This window comes from Chlorocebus sabaeus, chromosome 7 (assembly GCF_047675955.1).
Source record: "Chlorocebus sabaeus isolate Y175 chromosome 7, mChlSab1.0.hap1, whole genome shotgun sequence".
Taxonomy (NCBI): domain Eukaryota; kingdom Metazoa; phylum Chordata; class Mammalia; order Primates; family Cercopithecidae; genus Chlorocebus; species Chlorocebus sabaeus.
Window position 1 is genome coordinate 34,088,720 of NC_132910.1, and position 16,353 is coordinate 34,105,072.

General features: G+C 44.5%; 1 protein-coding gene across 1 annotated transcript in view; it reads right to left on the reverse strand.

Annotated features, from left to right (window-relative positions):
- SCD5 (stearoyl-CoA desaturase 5) overlaps positions 1-16,353 on the reverse strand; it is a 177,138-nt gene that overhangs the window by 72,741 nt on the left and 88,044 nt on the right. The window contains exon 2 of the mRNA XM_007999058.3: positions 4,776-4,906. Coding sequence (XP_007997249.2) covers positions 4,776-4,906 — 131 coding nt within the window. The remainder of the gene's footprint in view (positions 1-4,775; positions 4,907-16,353) is intronic.

Consider the following 16,353-nt stretch of genomic DNA (forward strand, 5'->3'; position numbering starts at 1 on the left):
TATTGATCCAACTATATCAATAATTGGTAACTTGGTAGATATTAGTCCAACTATATCAATAATTACTTTAAGTGTGAATGGTCTAAATACACCAATTTAAAGAAAGTCAGAGAGGATTAAAAAAAAAAAAAGACTCAATTCTACGTTGTTTAGAAATCATGCTGTAGGACAGCATATAAGAATATCTAATGGGTGGCCTGAATCAGAAGAGTGGGCTTTCAGTCTATCCACTAATTAGCTGTGTGAACTTTGAGAATTCACTGGTATTCTCTGTTTACTCCTCTGTAAAATACAGAATTTAAGCTAAATCCCTTTAGTTCTCTTCCAGCTTTCAATCCAATGCCTCATTACCATGACTTGATGAGGAAATGTGAGCCATGAGGGAGTGGGCTGAAGCCTCTAGTAGGTGCTTTTGATTGGACTGGCTCCGTGAGAGACCCAGATGCAGCCAGTAGGAGCAGATGCATGAGTGTGACAGCACAAATCTGAATCCTGGCTCTTGCTTGTGAAAACTTAACTCTTGGAGAACAGGAATCTCTCACCTGAGTCCATCTTTGACTTTAGATTGACTTCATCCTACTGGCAAGGAAGGAGGATAGACCGGAGAGGAACTCAGGGGATCTTTGCTGAATACAAGGGTTCAGAGGGGACAGAGGATTTTACAGCTCCTTGTCAGGCATTCCTATCCCATCACAATCTTTTTTTTTTTTTTTTTTTTTTTTTTTTTTTGAGATGGAGCCTCAGTCTGTCGCCCAGGCTAGAGTGCAGTGGCATGATCTCATCTCACTGCAACCTCTGCCTCCTGAGTTCAAGTGATTCTCCTGTCTCAGCCTCCCAAGTAGCTGGGACTACAGGCAAGCACCATCATGCCCAGCTAACTTTTGTATTTTTAGTAGAGACGAGGTTTTGCCATGTTGGCCAGGCTGCTCTCGAACTCCTGATCTCAGGTGATCCACTTGCCTTGGCCTCCCAAAGTGCTGGGATTACAGGCATGAGCCACCATGCCCAGCCTATCATCATCTTTTTAGACTAAAAGTATCTCCACCTTTCCTACTGTTGCCTCTCAGCCCCACACATACATCTTCTATAGAAGAAAAAGAAAAGGAGTTTAAAATGTTTAAGTCTCAACTTTAAGAACACTGTTCTTAATGCTCAAGGTCTTGTTTGTAGCATCTAGCAAAAGCCCTGCTGCTCCCAAACAGACAGCTATGGCATGACTTGTCCATTTTGGCCAACGGCATGACCATTCTGGTGAAGGAGAGAAGAGAGAGAATCTTTGAAACTATCTTTAAAAACCCATGGATTATCAAAGGGCAACTAAATCAACGACTGCATTAAGTCAGGGTTATAAGTCACCACCCTACACTGGCAGATCATAGCATTTTTTCGCTTCCCCAGGCTGTTCTCCTCACAGGGTTAAGTGGTTTAAAGAACCTGTTCTAGGCCAGGCGCGGTGGCTCAAGCCTATAATCCCAGCACTTTGGGAGGCCGAGACGGGCGGATCACAAGGTCAGGAGATCGAGACCATCCTGGCTAACCCAGTGAAACCCGTCTCTACTAAAAAATACAAAAAACTAGCCAGGCGGGGTGGCGGGCGCCTGTAGTCCCAGCTACTTGGGAGGCTGAGGCAGGAGAATGGCGTAAACCCGGGAGGTGGAGCTTGCAGTGACCTGAGATCCGGCCACTCCAGCCTGGGCAACAGAGCGAGACTCCGTCTCAAAAAAAAAAAAAAAAAAAAAAAAAAAAGAACCTGTTCTAGACACTGACTAGTTCTAGTTCTGTTCTGGTGCTCTCCCACTGACACAGTTCTGCATGTTATGGAAACTGGCCCTATGCTGATCTTACAGAGGTACCTTCCACCTAGGTCTACGTGACATTGTTATAAAACCCCAGGCCCATGAAACACTGAAATTTCCACTGGGAACTGTGGGGATTCTAATATCCTGCTAGACAGAAGAGCTCCATGAAGGCGAAGCTTGTGACTCTTTGCTCATTGTTATTCTCACTGTGCCTTCTCAGTGCCTGCCACATAGTAGGTGCTCAATAAGTATTTGTTGAATGAATTTTTAAAATCCACTACAAATGTGGGCCTTGTGGCCGGGCGTGGTGGCTCAAGCCTGTAATCCCAGCACTTTGGGAGGCCGAGACGGGCGGATCACAAGGTCAGGAGATCAAGACCATCCTGGCTAACACGGTGAAACCCCGTCTCTACTAAAAATACAAAAAACTAGCCGGGCGAGGTGGCGGGCGCCTGTAGTCCCCGCTACTCGGAAGGCTGAGGCAGGAGAATGGCGTAAACCCGGGAGGCGGAGCTTGCAGTGAGCTGAGATCCGGCCACTGCACTCCAGCCCGGGCTACAGAGCAAGACTCTGTCTCAAAAAAAAAAAACAAAAAAACAATGTGGGCCTTGAAAAAGTATGCATAGTTCAAATTTGATGGTTTCTAACACTACATTTTAAAGCTGTTCATTTTTTTTATTTGCCTAACAATCTTGTATTGTTTTCTATATGACAGACATTAGCATACAGAAACCAATTAAACAATATATCAATTCTCATAAAAGAGAAGGTGAGAACAATATTCACCAGGTGCTACCATAAGCTTGGTGCTTTTTATTCATTATTTTATCTTCCCAGCAACTCTGTGAGGCAAATATTATTATCACCCCCCTGCAGATAAAGGAACTGATATTGCAGAAAGGCTCACATCTAGCAAATGGCAGAGCCAAGAATTTATTCTAGGACCTACTTCCATCTACAGTGTACTTTCTCCTTAAAATAAATTTTAAATCACAATATTCTGTTATGTGGTGTTTTGTTAAGAAAACTTGGGCTTTCAAATTTTGAGTTATAAACAAATAGTTTCCTTTTTTTTTTTTTTTTTTTTTGAGACAGAGTCTCGCTGTGTCGCCCAGACTGGAGTGCAGTGGCGCGATCTCGGCTCACTGCAAGCTCCGCCTCCTGGGTTTACGCCATTCTCCCGCCTCAGCCTCCGAGTAGCTGGGACTACAGGCGCCCGCCACCATGCCCAGCTAGTTTTTTGTATTTTTAGTAGAGACGGGGTTTCACAATGTTAGCCAGGATGGTCTCGATCTCCTGACCTCGTGATCCACCCGCCTCAGCCTCCCAAAGTGCTGGGATTACAGGCTTGAGCCACCGCGCCCGGCCAAATAGTTTCATGAGAAAAAAAAAAATCAGAGTTTTAAGCTTCAGCTACAAGTTACTTATCTTGGAAAAAAGTCCAATAATGAAATGTTTTATAACTACATAAGTGTGTCATTGGAGGCTATTAAGAAAGGATTGCTTGAACACAAGAAATGAAAATTATCAAGTTAGGTCCTGAACGTCATCTAAGGCCTAAGTCAATTATTATTTTGAAAGCACAACACTGAAATAAGATGGTTGAAGTCAAAATAAAGTGCAGCATAGTTCACACTGCCAGTGGTGAACATATGGACATGGAACCAGGAAGCTGCCAACTGCTCCCTTATGCTTAATAGCTTATTTCCTAGAACCTCAGTACTAATTCCTGACTGTGCTTGAATTACAAGCAGTATATATACACATCACCAATTGTGTTCCCTAATTGACCTATTGTGTTATATCCTATTTACCTTAGGAAAAGTCAAACTGTATGAGAGAAGCCTAAAATAAGGAAATGAATTCTGAGCTACAAGAGCACTTAGAGAAATATTCCGCATCAGGTTGTCTCGTAGGAGTGGGAGGCCTACGGCAGAGGTGGCCACGTGAGCTGTGTGTCTGAGGGCCACAGGGAAGCTCCTGGGTCACCTGTTTCCCTGGACTCTAGAGCACTTTTGGCAATCACGATTCCTTCCCAATGAGTGAAAATGCACGGGGCCCAGAATCATCTACACTCATATGTGGGCAGAAATTTTGAAAACAAGTTGTTGTCGCTCAGATTAGGAATTGGGAAAACAGAGATCCATGACCAAACCAAAAGTACCCAAGGAAAGTACCCAAGGAGGTGGGGAATGGCCTAGGACTGGAATAGTCCTAAAGAACACGGCCCAATCCTAGTACAGTGATGACCGTCTCTTACATTTTTATAGCCCTTGCAGTTTTCATTGAGTTTATAACAACCCTGAGAATGAAGTTTTGTTCTTATTTTTACGGATAAAGAAACTGAAGTTGAGGAAGTGATTCACAGCTAGCACCCATCAGAGTAAAATCCCTAAGTCTTCAAACTTCAGATGGAATAATCTTTCCACCAGGACCTCGCAGGGCTACCTCAGGACTAGGTTTTGGAAGAGCAATAACTTGGAGTCAGGCTGGCCTGCATTCGCCTAGCCCTGAATGTACTATTTTTTAGGTATGTGATTTGGGCAGGTTCTTTTACCTCACTGAACCTCATTCTCCTCATCTGTAAAATGGAGACGTGTAGCATCTAGTTCACAGGGCTACTGTGTGAATCAAATACTATATGCATACCAGTGTGCTTATCACAGAACTTGGACCCTGGTTAGGGCTGGGCAAATGTTGAGGCTTTCAGGGTATGTTCACAGCATGGGCTCTGGATAGAGGAGTCTCCCTTCCCCTCAGTAGTTCAGCATGCCTTAGGGCACAAAACCCCCCAGGGGACATTTTACGGTATCTAAAAGCCACAAAGAGATAAAAACTTGGGACAGACTGGGCATGCTTGGGGCCTGAACACTGAGTCTAGGACGGGGATGGAGGGGTGTCAGCCCATCTTTCCCCTCCTCTCACACTGCCATCTGCACTGGATCCCCCAACACAGAGAGGACCCTCCATCCTCACCTGGAAAGCCATGGAGTTGGCGACAGCCAGAAATATCCTCAGAGGCAGCTTGGCCTTGTAGGACCTGTGGCTCCACAAGCGGTGGGCACCAGCTGTCACACCCAGAGCGGCCAGGAGGAAGCAGAAGTAGGCTGCAAGACACAAGCAGGGAAAACATCAGCAATGGTCCCCGAACTTTCAAACACCCCCCATGTTTTTTCTCTCCTGAACAGGGACACACGTGAAATGGTGTCAGGGAGAAATCTGCGACATGAAGAATCAACAACTTGAGAGGAGGCAGCCTTTTTGATTTGTAGCATCCCAGTACCACGCATAAGCAGAGAACTTTCTTCAGCAAACTTTGACCTTTGAATATTTTTCCCTACAGCAAATCTTTTATTTGCTAATGTTTCTTGCCAGTCTTGATGCAAAGTCGCAACCATGTCAATGTACATTCGCAATTCAATCTCACACGTACACTCTCAGCAGGGCGGAGATTGAGCTCTACGTCACCTCTTAATTGGCACCCATTAAAGAGTGAGAGATATATGAAGAGTGTATTTCTAAGTGGCAGTGCCCATTCTCGGTGTCAATAAACATATTTAAAGAGAGCACAATATTACATCTTCCAGAAGTGTTTGACCAATCTTGACTTCAATCTATATTGATTTGGTTCTAAAAACAAGATTTACCCTTAACTCTAAGAATAAGTGGTCCCTGAATACATGTGGGTTTCATGAACATGACAAATCATTCCTTACTTGAAAGGTTAAAAGCAAAAAACAAACAACAATCTGCCCACAAATCACAGAAAGCAGCAGCAAATAAAAAGCTCTGGCCTCCTTTGTTATTGTAATTTAACCTTGGTCATGAGTCCATGAAATGGACAGTCATTTTCCTTGTCATCCCTGGCCTTCTTGTCTCTGTTTTAACTATCAAGTAGTCAGGGAACAAGTAAAATCTAGAATGGAAAAATTCAATGTGATTCTATTTCGCCAGTAGGCTGGACTTTGGGTGCAATAAAATTAATTCCAAGACTCCATGAAAAAAATTGGCTAAAAAAGGATCACTCTAATCCACATTTGCCAGTCAGGCCTTTACCACAGACATTGTCTTGTCCTTTTGGGAATCTCCAATAATTTAGGGATCACTTGCCTGGTTCTCTGTCTATCCCTATGGCACCGACAATGGTTCACAGCAGCGCCTGTTCTGTGCAGTAGTGGCTGTTGGTTTCCCATGGTCCTTCTTCTAATAACTGGAATTTGGCCATGTGACCTGGCCCTTGCCTAGCATAGTGCCCTGTCTTCCAGGACATGGGAATAAACACCTGAGCCAATGTTTTTCCCTCTTCTGGCTCAAAGCCTGAGCTAGGGTTTACTAAACATTACATATTACCAAGCTGAGAAAACCTGATTACAACAGCAAATCTTGAGGCCAAGAAAGTGAGACATGAAGACAATGAAGATGCCCACAAGAGCTAAACCTGTCTTGAGTCACTGGTTGCTGACCTAGGAGCTCTGTCATTCTTCTTTTGATCCTGGGAGCCTCCACAGTATGTCCTAGTTACCAGAGCCAACAGACTTCATTTTCTTGCTTAAACTAGCTTGCAAATGGATTTCTGATGCTTAAATTCTGCTGAAGCTCTTGGGAGGAAACCAACCCTCTGGTCATGACCCAAATGAGGAAAAAACCACAAAAACACATTCTGGGATGAATGCGAGGATTTATGGGCTGTCCCATTAACAGGATTCAGTTTTCCTATTTTGACAGTGCTAACTCTCTGTTCTTAATTTCTCTTCTATGATCTTTGTGAAAACTGATATTCAAACAAGTGTTCAGATGGATGCTTACTAGCTGGTTCTGAGGTAATGAAATATTCAGACACAGAACTGGTGACTTTGAGGGGATAAAAGGAATAATGGGTAATGCCAAGTGCTTTACCAAGTAGCTCATACCTCACAGAGAAAGGTGCTAAATCAATAGAAACCAGAATCACAAGATGACAGAATCATAAGCAACAAACAAGTATGGCAGTCTGGATGCAAACAAGAGTCATTGATTCTGGTTAGCTCAAGCCAAAAACAAAAACAAAAGCAGGAATTAAAAAATATATGGAGCAGCCTAGAGAACTCAGGGATGGTCCCGCAGGACAGGCTATGCCACCTCCAAGATGGTCCATGTGCTCCCCACCTTCTGGCATGCATGGCCTTGTGTAGTCTCTTCCCTATTAGTAACTTGCTTCTAACCAAAAGAATATAGCAATATTGAGGGAATGTCAGTTCCATGATTAGTGTACAAAACACTGTGACTTCTGTTTTGCTAGCAGATTCTCTCTTGAGCTGGATTTGATAAAGCAAGCTGCCATGTTGGGGAGGCCCACATGGCAAAGAATTGAGGATTCCTCCAGCCAACAGCCAGTAAGGAAATAAGGCCCTCAGTCCAACAGCCCTCAAGGAACCAAATCCTAGCAACAACTACATGAGTGAGCTTGGAAGCAGATCCTTCCTCAGTCGAGCCTTCAAGCAAGATTGTAGCCCTGACCAACACACTGCAGCCTCTTGAGAGATCTCGGAGCAGAGGATCCAGCTAAGCTGTACCTGGACTCCTGCCCCACAAAAACTGTAAGAAAATAAATATGTTTTGTTTTACACTGCTAAATTTGGGGGTCATTTGTTTATGCAACAATAGATAACCTGAATACAAAACATAAGCAGGAACCTTTCATTCATGGAAGGAAGGTACATCTTAAATCCTGATTGCAGAATAGCTGATCATCTATAGGGAAAGTAAACAGGCTGGTGTTGCATGGGGTAGGGGGTGGAGGCAAGGGGAAGAGGGGAGTGACTGCTAATGGGTTCTATGAATAAAAATGTTTTAAAATTTATTTTAGGGATAGTTGCACAATTCTGCAAATATACTAAAAACAAATGACTTGTATACCTTAACTAGGTGAGTTGTACAGTATGAGTTATAGCTCAAAAATGCATTATTTAAAGAAACAATTACTGAATTCTATTGGATTTTGTTATTACATATATTTTCTTACTGTAAAAGAAAACAGACCCGTCCCAAAACAGAACAAAGCAATCAAAAACCAACCATTGGCCTAGGATGCTCCCACAGGCACCACCACCCCCGGATACTTGCCACCACCAGACGTGTGTCATAACTTGGACCCTTGAATCTTCCACAGAGGCCAAGAAGAACCTCTATATGACCCTACACCTATGCCTGAAGCTATCAAGACCACCCAGGATTCCATGGCAGAAGTACCTTGTTGCCCATGCTTGGATCACACGCCCAAGCTCTAGCAGCCAGGGATGGGAAGAGGCAGAGTCCAGAGCTCCTTCGGCTTCTGTGTGGAAGACACAACCTCCTATCTGTCCTGATTTCCCTGTTTGGTACACTGTTTTGATAATGATTATAGTGACCCTGTCCTAACTATATGACAGAAAACAGTCCTAGAAGGATGCTAAAAAGCAAAAAGTAAAACTCCCTTAATCCTGGACCTGATCAGAGACAGAGATGGACAGCCCCCTTCAAGAGCCATCCCTGAGTGCTCGACAGAAGGAAGCACTTGGCAGAGCTCTCTAACCCTCGCTTATAATCTATATCTCTATAGCATCAGAGTGAACGTTAATAAAAAATAATAATAAGAGCTACCATTGACTGAGAGCTTTCTATGTGCCAGGCCCTCTTTAAGCACTTTATACATGGTAACTCATTTAATACTCACCACAAGTGTAGGGGGTAGGTACCATTATGATCTCCATCTTACAGATGAAGAAAACTAGACAGTGATAGAGCCAGGATACAATCTAAGGCAGGAAGGGCCCACATTCTAAATGCCCCTTGCTGATTGCCTGTGCCCTGGAAGCAGAGTTCATCCTATCAGGAGGAACTTGAATGAATCACGTCCTTTTAGCCAGCTCAAAACACAAGCTGAAAGTCAAAACGCTGGTTTTCCTTTCTGCCCTTCCAAGTTACTACCTTGCCTGTAATACCTACACCATCATTCTGCATCCCATTCAGCCTCGGCTTGTCATAAACGTGAGTGTCAGGAGAGCCGAGACTTTATGAGACAGTTTCACTGAGCTGCTATTATGTACCAGCCACTGAGCTCAGAACTGGGAGTTTAACAGGAGTTTGAAAAGTAAGTTACTTGCTATACAATGACAAAGTATGGAAAGTGCTACAGAGCAAATGAACACAATAATATAAGAGAGATTAAAAAGTGGGTAATTTAGTTTGGGGGACCAGAGAAGGCTTTGCAGAAGAAGCAAGAATTTAGGCTAACACTTAAACGATAAGAAGTCAACTGAGCAAGGTTCAGAGGAGGCAAGATCAGGCAGAGGGACTCACAGATGCAAAGCCCTGTGGGTGGAAAAGAGGATGTGATGGACAGAAGGAAACATTAAACACAAACTTATTTGTTCTAGCAATTCCACTTCTAGGTGTTTACCCAAAAGAATTGAGAGCAGTGATAGGACTCAAACAGATACTTACATATCCATGTTCATAGCAGTATTATTCACAATAGCCAGAAGGCAGAAATAATCCACGTGTCCATCAACAGGTGAGGAACATCCCTGCCTAACAGAAAGTCAGAAGGGAGTGGAGATTCACTGACAGCCTGCCCTGGGCTGTCACTTTACCAATGTACCTAATTTTCCTGTTTTACTCCTATGAGGTAGATGTCATCATTTCCATTTTACAGATTTGCAGAACTGAGACCCAGAGACATTAAATAAATGCCTTGGGACCTCCAAGTGATAAAGCCAGAACTCCAACACCAGATCAGTCCAACCCCAAGCCCTTTCAGGCAAGTGCAGTGGTTCTCCACCCTGGCTGCGCGCTGCAGTCACCTGAGATCTTAAACATCCGACTGCATCAGAAACGGGGGCCAGACAGCAGGCATCTCTCTCTCAGCAGATGATTCTGATGCAAAACCAGGCTGAGAAACTCCTGCCTCGTAAGGTACACCCTCTCTTAGACACCATGTGGCCCCACCCTCTCAATTTACAAACAGAGAGATGAGATCCAGAGAGCACTGCTCTCTACAACCCACCGCCAGTTGCTAACTCTCCATAGGGCCTCAGTAAATGCAAAGTGACCCTCGGATCAGGAGACAATGTCATCCTGTCAGTGAACTCAGAGTCCTGTTCACACTCCACCTGCCCCACCTCCCCACCAGCTCCCTTTGATGGTGAGAACTGCCCCCGAGTCTCTCAGCTGCAGAGTCTTTGATATCTGGGTGCTGGGCTGTGGCTCAGGGTGTGCAGTGGGGAGCGATTTTCCCCCAGGGAACTGAGGAGAGGAGGGGGAAGCCAACACAGGGTGAAGGTTTCTTGGGAGAGGGTGACACCTGGGGTGAGGAGAGAGAACATGGAAGAAGGCACTGTGCTTTCATCTCTGCTTTTGCAGTCAGCTCAAGTGTTTTGAAAGTCAGTTCTGGGCTCTGGCCAATTAGTGACTGTTTCTCCTCTCTAGTCCTTCCCAGGTTCTGAAGATAGATAGGGAAAGGCCTACAGCCCCATTGATGGAGAGGGAGAGAGGGAGGGAGACAGAATGAGAGAGGGAGAGAGAAAATGAGAGAAAGAGAAAAAACGAGAGAGAGAGACAGAGAGAGAGAGAGAGAGAGAGAGAGAAGCACATATATGGAGGGCTCAGCAATACAGCATAATGGCTAAAATGGCCCTGGGATTGAATCCCTGTTAAATCACTTACCACTGTGACAATTTCTCTAAAGCTCGGTTTCTTCATGTATAAAGTAGGGAAAATAGTACCTGCCCCCTAGGTTTGTTGTAAAGATGAAAAGAGGTACTGCATGCAAAATTGGAACTGTGCCTGGCAAGCAGTAAGCACTGGCACATATTACTGCCCCATGCATGAATGCCATGCTCTGTTTCTGAAAAGATCCCCTCCCTGATAACCCCTCTGAAGACACCCACACTTTTCATCACTATAAACTTGTGGTTCTGATGAGGAGGTAGAGAATTTGCCTCCCCTCCCCACTCTGACCCCCTACATTTGGCAAAGTTTTGAGACATTATTGAGTGTTGCAACCCAAAACTTGAAGGGTGTTACTGGCATCTAGTGGGTGGAAGCCAGGTATGCTGCTCAGCATCCTACAATGCACGGAAACTGCCTATGTACAGAATATCCAGGACGGCACGGTGGCTCATGCCTGTAATCCCAGCACTTTGGAAGGCCAAGGCAGGTGGATAACCTGAGCTCAGAAGTTTGAGACCAGCCTGGATGACAAGGCAAAACACTGTATCTACAGAAAATTAGCCAAGTGTGGTAGCATGCGCCTGTAGTTCCAGCTACTTGTGGGGCTGAGGTAGCAAGATCTTTTGAGCCCAGGAGGTGGAGGCTGCAGTGAGCCAAGATCGCACCACTGTTCTCCGGCCTGGGTGATAAAGTAAGACCTTGCCTTAAAAACAAAAAACAAAAAACAAAAAACAAAAACAAAAAAATTCCAGCCCTAAATGTCAAACATGTCAATAGTGATAAGGTAGAGAATCTCTAAATTCTTAGGAAAGCTCTTCTTGAAACCAAGCCTTGTTCATTCTCTGGGTTTGATTGCACCTGTCCTTGTTTCTTCACACCTCTCTAGTTTCATGGGGAGCTGCAGAAGCAGGAGTAATTTATTTCTGATATTATTTCATAAATAAGCTGGAAACAAAGGACTATGGTGTGAGATCAATAGCATCACTGATTCTCACATTTTCATGTGCCCTATAATAATAAGAGCTACCATTGACTAAGAGCTTTCTATGTGCCAGGCCCTCTTTAAGCACTTTATACACAGTAACTCATTTAATACTCACCACAAGTGTAGGTAGGGGGTAGGTACCATTATGATCTCCATCTCATAGATGAAGAAAACTTGACAGTGATAGAGCCAGGATACAATCTAAGGAAGGGGATCTTAGTAAAGTGCAGATGCTGGACCCCAGCCCAAGAGATTCTGATTCAATAGGTCTGGGGAAGGACCAACTAACTTTATATACATAATTTTTTTTTTTTTTTTTGAGATGAAGTCTTGCTCTGTTGCCCAGGGTGAAGTACAAAAAATGGTGTGATCTCAGCTTATTGCAACCTCCACCTCCGGGATTCAAGCCATTCTCTCACCCCAGCCTCCTGAGTAGCTGGGATTACAGGCGTGTGCCACCATGTCCAGCTAATTTTTGTATTTTTAGTAGAGACTGGGTTTCACCATGTTGGCCAGGCTGGTCTCGAACTCCTGACCTTGTGAGCTGTCCACCTTGGCCTCCAAAAGTGCTGGGATTACAGGCATGAGCCACTGCGCCTGACCTCAACTTGTATTTCTAACGAGCTTGTGGCAGGTGCTGATGCTGCTGGCCCAGAGTCCCTGAGTGTTTCTCTGACCAGCCAGATCAGAGAGACAGACAGAGGGAATGAATGGGTGTGTGTGTGCACGCGCACGTGTGTGTGTGTCTGATTAAGGACTGCCAGTGACAGGGCAAGGACCTCTATGGCTACTTATCTCATGGAATAGCACAAAGAACCTCAGTTAAATCTTACATCTTCCCTTGAAAAGTTTGGGTATACAAGGTTCAAGATTCAGAGGTGATTTCCACGTAGGTACTGTTTCCACAATTCTTTCAAAATCAGAACATTTTCAAGGGTGTTGGAGACTGCAAGCTGAGAAGCAAAGGGTTTCTTCTTACTATTAAAATCTTCTAAATTCTATTATACTTAAAACAACCAGCAGCTCCTCTCTGCCATCTACCTGCCTCCACTAAGCCACCATCTATTGTGCTGCATATGAGCCGCAGAAAGATATGTTCTCTCATCCCACAGCATGAATCTTTAAGCAACTGCCCACATCTAGGAAGATTAAATGACAAGGGGATAGAACAGGAGAGAGAGTGGATATATTTCATGCCTTTTATACATACTGCTTACTTTCCTCAAGTGTCCTTCCTGCCTTGGGTTAGGTCCATTTACATGGTTCTCACATACTGGGCAACTGCTACTTTTCCTGGTTGATTTACAGCTTATATAGCAATAAGCATGAAAGTCATAGCAGATCACTAAGAAACACAAAATTACAGCATATGTTGTTACTACTCTGCTACTGCACCACACAGTTTGCAATTCAAACAAAAAAGAAGGCAAGATTTTGGATCATTCCAGGACTTCATTCAGTATATACATGGCTCACTTCAGACAGGCACCCCTGTTAGATGCTCTGTTGCCCTCTATGTTGACCAACACAGCAATCATCATGTTGTTATTAAATAAGGAATTATTGGTCCAGTGCTATCTGCCCTTACTGAAACATAATCTCCACGAGGGCAGGGATTTTGTCTGTCTGTCTTTCCATGTATTCTCAGCTGGCATCTGTGCAACTAACTCAACCAGAGAAAAACACTCAACCATGTTGATTGGTCTCACTTTAAAATCATGACCACTAACCTCATTTGGGCTTTAATATTACCCAGCAACCATATTACATTTCCCTGATCCATATGCGGTCCCTCTGTCCTAGACATTGACCTCATACCTGCTCCAATCACCTCACCCCTGACACCTCCCTCCCCTACTCACCTGGTAACTTTGCTTCTGATTTCAGTAAGAATATCAGAACTTCCCCAGGCTCTGCCACCTCTACCTACCATCCAGCATCTGAGCCTGGGTACTCTATGATCCCTACATGACTGCACATGGCCAAGCTACACTCTCTTTAAGTCTGGCCCTTCCCTTGTGCATCATATCCACTCATCCTACTCATACATTACTCAGAAATTCCCATCTGTATCATTAACACCGCTCCACATACTTACATTATTCCCACGAGCCTACAGCCATGCTGTTATTTCTCTTATGTTAAAAAGCAAAATTTAAAAACCTCTCTTGACCCCACTTCCCCATCTGGATCCTATTCCATTTCCCTGTTCCCCTTTACAGTGAAACTTACTGAATATTGTCTCTAATCACTGGTTGCAGTTCTCTTTCCATTCTCTCTTAAACCCACTCAATCAGGTTTTGGTCTTTCTCCCTCATAGCTAACCCAATCAAAACTGCGCTTATCCAGGTCCAGACAAGACAGGTGTAGCCCCTTTACTTGTGGGCAATCTCTAGGTAAACACTGAACAAATCATTACTGGATGACAGGGACTCTAAAGAAGAGACCCAGGTACTACAGGAGCACCTGAAGCATGAGCTCATGAAGGAGGGACTGCTGTGAGCAAGGTATGGAGGTGTGAAGGCTGTGTGTGTTCAAGCAGGAGCAAGTGGTTTGGTTTGGCTTCGGGGCGGGGGGCTGTGGGGGTAAAATGAAGGGAGTAAAACAGGCAAGGAGCCAGGTCTGGAAGGAACTCATACAGGTTGAGTATCCCGAATCTGAAAATCTGAAATGTTCTAAAATTTGAAATTTTCTGAGCATCCACATGATGCTCAAGGAAATGCTCACTGGAGCATTTTGGATTTCAGATTTTTGAATTAGGAATGTTCAACCAGTAAGTATATGGCAAATATTCCAAAATTTGAAAAAATACAAAATCTAAAACACTCTGAACCCAAGCAGTTTCGATAAGGGATACTCAACCTGTATATAATGCTAGAGAGAGAGAATTGATCTTGAGAACAATAGGATACCGTAAAGAATTTCATGTGAGGCTAGGCGCAGTGGCTCACACCTGTTATCCCAGCACTTTGGGAGGCTGAGGCAGGCAGATCACTTGAGGTCAGGAGTTCGAGACCACCCTGACCAACATGATGAAACCCCGCCTCTACTAAAAATGCAAAAATTAACCGGGTGTGGTGGCACATGCCTGTAATCCCAGCTACTTGGGAGGCTGAGGCACGAGAATTGCTTGGACCCAGGAGGCAGAAGTTGCAATGCACCAAGATCACGCCACTGTACTGCAGCCTGGGTGACAGAGCGAGATTGCATCTGAAAAAAAAAAATTCATGTGATCAGATTATGACAGATCTGAAGGCTGTGGAAGATGGGTGATAATGAACGGAAATAGAAGACGTTGGGCTGAGTATTCTCCACGCACCGCCGGCAGACACACACCCTCCCTTCTCATGCTGCTCTGTGCCCCAGGAGGCCGGCCTATGCCGAACCGATGGGCTTCCTCTGGCTTCTATCTGGGTTATTTTCAGCATCCAGAGCCTAGATTAGGAACTGGAAGGCCCTTGACAAGTTACTTATCACTCTGGGCCTCAATTTCCTCATTAATAAAAAAAACAAGGATGTCCCAAACACCATTCTGGCGCCAGGTTACCTGTATCATAATTACCTGAGGAGCTTTAAAATACATACATATATTCTAGAACTTCATACTGACAAGACAGGGGTCATAACTCTGGCTTGTACCTTCATGCCTTGGTGTGGGAAATGAGGTCTTGTGAAGGAGAAGAGATGCAGTGATGAGAGGAAAAACCTGATGGCCAGAAAGTTAAGAACTCTTAGTTGTCACAGGATGATGCTGACAGCCTAGCTCTTGGCCAACAGCACGTAAAACAAGGTGACTCAACTGAATGGTTTGGGGAAGGCAGGAGAAGGGTGTTTTCTTTTGTTTTTAAGAAAATGACAAAGACTAAGGCTGTTCTGCTTCCAGTCCACTTTTGAAAATGTTTGGCAACTGGTACTTGTGGCCACGCAAGTATAAGAAGAGCTATATTTGGAGCTGTCAATGGTGCAATATTTTACCAAAAAAAGGTCAATGTTATCATTTTTTTAATCTGCTAATATTTGTTCAGTACAATGATACCAAGGCAAGCTCTTGAGAAAAAACTATTTGATAGCATAAACTAGTTCAGCCTGAGAGCTTTCCATGATTTCCCCTGTGGCTTCTTCCTTTCTTCTTCGAAGCCTCTTCCTTTCCCTCAAATAACACAAAGCTTCCCTTCCAGGTGTGGGGGAGATCATTTACCAGGCATGGAAATCAAAGCTCCCTGGAAGAACCTGTGGAAAATGTCAGCTCCTTCCACACAGAAGGGAGGGAGCTCACAGGGAATCTGGAACTGCGCCTCTGCCATTTCCCAGCTGGGGTGATACCAACTTACTCTCTCTCTTAGTCTCAGTTCTTTTATCTGTAAACAAACAAACAAACAAAAGACTACGCCAAAGTGTTGTTGGGGGCCTAAAGTGAAAATGCATACGGTCAGCCCTCCTTATCCATGAGTTCCACATCTGTGGATTCAACTGTGGGCTGACAATATTTGAGCAAGAAGGCTGGGCACGGTGGCTCATGCCTGTAATCTCAGCACTTTGGGAGGCCGAGGCGGGCGGATCACTTGAGGCCAGGAGTTCAAGACCAGCCTGGCCAACATGGCGAAACCCCGTCTCTACTAAAATTACGAAAATTAGCCAGGCACGGTGGTGCACGCCTGTAATTCCAGCTACTTAACAGGCTGATGCAGGAGAATCACTTGAACCTGAGTGGCAGAGGGTGCAGTGAGCCAAGATCTTGCCACTGCATTCCAGCCTGGGCAACAGAGCTAGACTCAGAGGGAGGGGAGGGGAGGTGAGGGGAGGGGAGGGGAGGGAGGAAAAAGAAAAGAAAAGAAAGGAAAGAAAGGAAAGAAAGAAAGGAAAGAAAAGAAAAAGAGAGAG